The 6,686-nt window shown below is 48.7% G+C and overlaps 1 protein-coding gene across 1 annotated transcript; it reads left to right on the top strand.

Moving 5' to 3' along the window:
* The first annotated feature begins 737 nt into the window (after nt 1-737).
* On the top strand, nt 738-6,222 carry SNRPD2 (small nuclear ribonucleoprotein D2 polypeptide). The gene is made up of 3 exons (XM_068527757.1): nt 738-841; nt 2,517-2,696; nt 5,958-6,222. Coding segments are annotated over exons 1-3 (357 nt in total). The 5' UTR covers nt 738-839; the 3' UTR covers nt 6,133-6,222.
* The last annotated feature ends 464 nt before the right edge of the window (nt 6,223-6,686 follow it).

Raw genomic sequence — 6,686 nt, 5'->3', positions numbered from 1 at the left:
AGGTAGGCACCGCCTCAGCGGAGAAGGGGAAGCCAATGAGAAGCGTTTGATCATGGAAAACATTCGACCTGCCGGGCGCAGGTCCACGCCCCTCCCGGATGTAGGCAAAGGATTGGTTACCCCTAGTCAAAAGATCAATAGACACGTAAATGAACGGTCCCCGAAGGAAAAGGGGCGGTGTCCATCCCGGAAGCGAGGAGCGGATTGGCTTCGCGGAGGCCGCTCCCCCAAAGGCAGGGCGGGCGGGCATGTGGAAATAGCTTGTCTTTTCCTTCCTTCAACTTGTGCGGTTCTACAACAAAATGGTTTGAATCAACTGGACTGAATGTCAATATTATGACATAGTATGAGTGTGTTTCGTGTTTGGTAATTGCAATCATTGTTGCTTTTGTTGTGGTCATCCATTTACAATGTTTGGTGTCAGTTTATTTATCTCTTGTAAAAATAAAATACAGTGTGTGTGTGTGTGTGTGAGTTGTGGGGAAAAAAAAAGGAAACTTAAAAAAAAAAGACAAAAACAAAAAAACAAACAAACAAAAAATGGTTTGAATCAGTCCCGCTTTCTTTTCCTCTCCATTGTCGTGAACATCCGCCCCGTACTGTCCTGAATGGCCTGGAATCACCACGTGAAGCTTTTATCCCACAGCCGCGAAGGGCTGGCAGAAATCGCTATGGCAACCGGCCACGCCCCCATCCGCTGGTTGGGTTTGCGCAGGCGCCCACGGAAATGGGCCTCAGGAAGCGGAAGTCCCGCCTCTGTGTCGCTCTCTCTGAGGAAGGCAGAAGCAACGCGGAGGAAACGGTAGTGACTTGAGAGTGCGGCCACCACCCTCGCCAACATGTGAGGCCCGGCTAGGCTTAGGTGGCGGGAGTGGGGTTGAGGGTGTAAATTTGGCCACTTACCGGTGGAAGGGGATGGGCAGAGCGGGGGGCGGAGGCAAACATTTTAGGGGTAAAGTGGCGTAATTTTCTACTGATGCGTTTGAGAACGGACGTGGGGCCTTTGACGGATTCTGACTTCGGGAGGAGGGACAGCTTTATCTGATAACGGGCTGGGCTTTCCCAAATAATGAATCTTACTGAAATGAATTTTAAGGGGAAGCGCTTTTACGAATGAAGAACCTGGAAGAGGGGAGTACGGACTTGTAGGAAAAACGATCTTAGATAAGGGGCTTATACGGATAATTTGAGCTGGAGACGGTTGGCTTTCCAACTTCATTCTCGATTTTTACGGATAACGAGTTACGGGAATGGTTTTCCTTACGTATTCATTCAACAGTTATTTATTGAGTGCTCCTATATCAGGCTGCTTTAGACACATAGGCTCTATCAGTGAATTACCCCACTCCCCCAAGGAAGAAAATCCCCTTCTGCATCTTATGGGCTGGGAAGAGGCAGGCAGTAAACGTACTGGTAACAAACAGGTAAAGGCAGGCAGTAAACGTACTGGTAATAAACAGGTAAAGTATGTGGTGTGTTAGGTGACCGGGACTATAAATAAAGAAACAGTAGAGCAGGGTGAAACAATGTGGAACGCCACTTTTGAGAGACAGGACACATAAAGGAGGCAACACTTGAGCAAAAACCTGAAGAAAGTGAGAGGGCGAACCACAGAGATATCTGGGGAGGTATCCAGGCAGAGGGAAAAGCAAATGCAGAGACCCAAGAAGAAAGTTCGCCTAATATCTGTTTTTTTATATAAATTTATTTATTTTTATTTATTTATTTTTGGCTGCGTTGGGTCTTCGTTGCTGTGCGGAGGCTTTTCTCTAGTTATGGCGAGCGAGGGCTACTCTTCGTTGTGGTGCGCAGGCTTCTCACTGCGGTGGCTTCTCTTGTTGCGGAGCACGGGCTCCAGGCGCGCGGGCTCAGTAGTTGTGGCGCACGGGCTTAGTTTCGCTGCATGTGGGATCTTCCCAGACCAGGGCTCGAACCCGTGTCCCCTGCATTGGCAGGCGATTCTTAACCACTGCGCCACCAGGGAAGCCCATGAGAGGGTTTTGAAGAGTGAGATGATATATGGCTTGAGTCTTGGCACCATCCCCGAGACTGCTCTGTGGAGAGCAAACTGTTGGGGAGCGTGGGTGGAGGCAGGGAGACCAGTAGGAGAGAGATGATGGAGGTTTAAGCCATGGTAAGAAATGGACAGATTCCGATATATTTTAGCGGCAGATGACAGGATTTGCTGACAGATTGAATGTAGGATGTGAGAGAAGGAAAGAAGAGTCAAGTTGACATTAAGAGTTTTTGCTCAAAGAACTAGAAGGATGGAGTTGCCATTGATGGAGATGAGGAAGGCTGTGGATAGTGTAGTATAAGTTGGGGGTATTGGGGGATCTGGAGTTCAGCCTAGGACGTGAAGGGTGGAAATGTCTATTAGGCATCCAAGTGGTGATGCCGAGAGAGGACCGAGCAGGAGGGTGGGTGTGTGAGGGGGACACCGAGCCAGAGGCCATGACCACCCAGGCTCCGGCCCTGGGCCCTCTCACCTATGGGTTCCATACTTGCCCACTTAGGAGCCTCCTCAACAAGCCCAAGAGTGAGATGACCCCGGAGGAGCTGCAGAAGCGGGAGGAGGAGGAGTTTAACACAGGGCCACTCTCCGTGCTCACCCAGTCGGTCAAGAACAACACCCAAGTGCTCATCAACTGCCGCAACAACAAGAAGCTCCTGGGCCGTGTGAAGGCCTTCGACAGGTAAACGCCTGGGTCTGGGGAGGTGTTCTTTCCAGGCCTGGAGAAGCAGTCCCAGCTCCAGTCCAAAGCCCAGGGCAGAAGCATCTCAGGACCTCAAGATGTGGTGGTCCATCGTTGTCCCTCCAGCTGTGAAGCACAGTGGTTATGGTCATGTACTTGGGAGCCAGTCTTCCTGGATTCATGTCCCAGCTCTGCCTCTTAACAGCCATGTGACCTTTGGCAAGTGACTTTATCTCGTCCGTACAGTGGCAGGCAGTAATCATGGTGGTTGCAAAGATTCAATCACTTAATACATGTGAAGCGTAGTAAGTCATTAGAAGTCGAGCATCCGTCACACAGAGCTCTTAATCAGTTTTTTTGCAGTTATTGCATAATGAGAGCATCCACCTGGGTCAGGTACTGTTTTAGGCTCCAGAGATACAGCAATGATGGAAATAAACATGGTTCCTATACTCAGGGAGCTTATGCTGTAGGCAGGGAAGCCGACAGCAAACACATAAATAATGTCATAAAGACAAGTGATGATAAATTCTATGCAGAAAAGTAAAGCCAGGTAAGAGTTTGAAGTACCGGGAAGGGGGTGCTGCCTTAGGTAGATAATATGGGAGGCCTCAAAGGAAGAGGCAACAGTAGACAGATATGAATAAAATGAAGGTGCAAGCTAGGGTCTGAGTGTTTCAGCCATAGGGAGCAGCAAATGATTTTTCCTCTCTGGGCCTCAGTGTCCTTATCTGTGAAATATGCATCATAATAATACCCCTCAGAACAGTTGTGAGGCTTAAATGATATTATGTATGAAGAGCACTTGGCTCAGTACCTAACAGATAATAAATGCTCAGTAAACATATGACCTGCAGCCTTTAGTTAGCATTTGGGAAGTGCTTTCCTCACAGTGGTGTGATGAAACTTACTTCTGGAATGCTTTTGCCACTAGCTTTTATGTGACCATGAACAAGTCTTTCACTCAGCCTTAGTTTCCCCTTGAGTAAAATGAGAATGAGAACAACAGGAAGTGCCAGGTACAGGAGGCAGATAGGTCTGGATTCGAACACAGGCTGTGCCACTTCCAGACTCCGTGACCTTGGGTGAGTCACTTCATCCCACTGTGCTCAGTTTCCTGCTCTAGAAGCTGGAGAGAACTAGTAAACCAGTGTTTACCTCCTGGGGGTGAGATGCAGGGAGGATTGATGGGTTAATGCTTAGAAAGTGCTTTAAGGGGCCTGGTGAGTGCCTATATGGTAAGTGCTCAATAGGTGGTGGATATACATATATATATATAAATAATTTTTTTCAGTTGACTCTTTCCTTTTCCCCTAGCTTCCTCCTCTGCCCCCATATCATCCTCTCATCCCTCTCCCCACCCAGCCTACCACCCTAGTATGTGTCCTGCCATGTTTGATTCACCCAGAGACTCCTTTGTGGTGGTAGTTAACAGCTTTATTGAGGCATAATTGATTTGTCATAATATCGTAAAATTGTTTTTACGATAGAATCTTCCGTGTGCTCTGTTGCATCTTGTTTTTTCACACAAATCAGTGGTCTGAGGACATCACTGCAAGTTAGCTAAGGCATTCTTAACCACTTTATTTGCTTAATTATGTTACTTTCTTGAGTGGGCGATGGATGCAAAATTTGAAAAATACAAAAGGCACCCAATGAAGAGCAAGTCTTTCCTCTCCATGCCCCAGTTGCCCTCCCCAGGGACCCCATCATGGCTGATTTCTCAGGTCTCCTCCAGGAGGATTACTTGCACAGAACATCATACATGTAGATACAGGAGGATACTTTTTATTTATTTTTAAGTCACTACTAATGGCATGTCACGCCGTTTTAGACCTTAGTTTTTTCACTTAACAATATACCTTGGAAATGTTCCCATATTGGTATGCTACTTCCTTTTTTTAACTTATTTTCTCTGAATTGGTAATATAGTCACATGATTTCCAAAACAGTAATAACAGTCCAATGAAAAGTTTCCATCTGGTTTGTCTCCAGTCTACCTAGGTCACCCCACTGCCACCAGTCTTTAGGTGCATTTCAAGGATTTAGTATTGCACAACCAGGTGGTGGAATGTATGTTTTTCCTACCCACTTTTTTCCTACGGAAGATTGCTTTCCATGCATCCTGTTCCCTCCCTTGCCTTTTTCACTCAGCAGTGTCTCCTGGAGGCTACTGCATAGCAAGGCACAGAGCTTCCTCACGTGCTCCTCACGAGCTCCCTCGTCTTTCTTTTTTTTTTATAAATTTATTTATTTTACTTATTTATTATTTTTGGCTGCGTTGGGTCTTCGTTGCTACTTTATGTTGCGCTGCATGGGCTTCTCACTGCAGTGCCTTCTCTTGTTGCGGAGCACGGGCTCTAGGCACTCGGGCTTCAGTAGTTGTGACTCGCTGACTCAGTAGTTGTGGAGCCCAGGCTTAGTTGCTCCGCGGCATGTGGGATCTTCCCGGACCATGGCTCGAACCCGTGTCCCCTGCATTGGCAGGCGGATTCTTAACCACTGCGCCACCAGGGAAGCCCCCTCGTCTTTCTTATGCTTGGTAATATTTCCCTGTATCCTCCTATCCCTTTACCTTGCTTTAATTTTTCTTCATAGCACTTGCTACCACCTGACAGTATATTACAGGTGTCTTTGTTTACTTGTTTAGTGTTCTTCTCCCCTCACTAGACTGCAGACCCCTGAGGGCAGGGATATTATCCCTTTTATTCATTGCTGTATTCATTGTAAGCGTTTGTTGACTGAGCTAATCCGTACTGTCGTCACACGTGCCCCCCCAGCACCCTGAGGACAGGGGCAAAAAGCAGGACTGGAGTGGAGGCGTCACGTACCGGCCTCAGGCCCCAGGGCCCTCGGGTTCTCCAGAGAGAAGCTGTACCTTGCTTATGCCACCAGAAGTACTCGGAGTTAAAAAGCACAAGCAGCACCATTTCATTTGCCTTTATCCTGTGCCAGGCCCTGTTCTAAGTACTTAACAAGAATACTGTATTGATTCGTTTAATCTTCACAACAGCCCTAGGAGGTAGGCACCATGAATGTCTCCGTTATAGAGAGGAGGAAACTGAGGCACAGAGGGGTGAAGTCCTTTGCCCAAGCTTCAAGCTGAGGACTTGCAGAGGTGGCCTTGGAGCCCCGGCCATCCTGGTCCCGGGCCTGCGCCTTCCCCCACGCCACGCTGATGGAGGAAGAGGCAGTACTGCACAGAGTGGGGGGGTGTCAGGAGGCTCCCTCTCATTCCTGATGCCTCCCTCTGCCCACCAGGCACTGCAACATGGTGCTGGAGAACGTGAAGGAGATGTGGACCGAAGTCCCCAAGAGCGGCAAGGGCAAGAAGAAGTCCAAGCCAGTCAACAAGGACCGCTACATCTCAAAAATGTTCCTGCGCGGGGACTCGGTCATTGTGGTCCTGCGGAACCCGCTCATTGCCGGCAAGTAGGGGCCTCCTCCCCGCCGTCAGAACTTGCCCCCTCGTTTTGCGAAGACCTGCCCTTTGTGCTGGGAACAATAAAGTTGTGTGTTTTTTCTAGTGGCCTCTGTCTGTTCACAGGGCCTAGAGAGTGGGGCAGACCCAGGAGGGGGGCAGCCGGGCATGGGGCCAAGCACGGGGATTGGGACCTCTCTGAGCAGGTGAAGAGGCCTGGTCTCTGCCCCTTCCAGGCCTGACTTTCCCCTTCTGTGAAGTGAATTGGTTGGGCAGAGGGAGCTTTTGCTGCCTTTTGTGTTTTAATTTGTTCTAGCTTCTCATCACTTTCTCTTTCTCTTCCTTCTCCCCACCTCTCAGTAAGTCGGTCTCACTCAGAATTTCTTTCAGTCTTTATTTTTTTTTCCATTTTGTTCAGTCAGACAATCCCCCAAGTGCCTCCTCTGTGCCCAGCCCTGTGTTGCAATGCTGGGGACACAGCAGTGCCCAAAAGAGCCCCCAACCTGCCCTCACTGACAGGAGGAGGAGCTGCAGTTAAAGCAGTTAGTACTCGATACCAACAGCACTTG

The sequence above is a fragment of the Eschrichtius robustus genome, chromosome 19 (genome assembly GCF_028021215.1).
Source record: "Eschrichtius robustus isolate mEscRob2 chromosome 19, mEscRob2.pri, whole genome shotgun sequence".
NCBI classification, from domain to species: domain Eukaryota; kingdom Metazoa; phylum Chordata; class Mammalia; order Artiodactyla; family Eschrichtiidae; genus Eschrichtius; species Eschrichtius robustus.
The sequence above is the reverse complement of the archived record's forward strand: the minus strand, read 5'-3'. Positions and strand labels throughout refer to the sequence as shown.

What these genes read in the sequence shown, in the direction of transcription:
- SNRPD2 (XM_068527757.1), top strand. An exon ending in CGTGTGAAGGCCTTCGACAG is followed by an intron (nt 2,697 to 5,957) that starts GTAAACGCCTGG and finishes TCTGCCCACCAG; the next exon opens with GCACTGCAACATGGTGCTGG.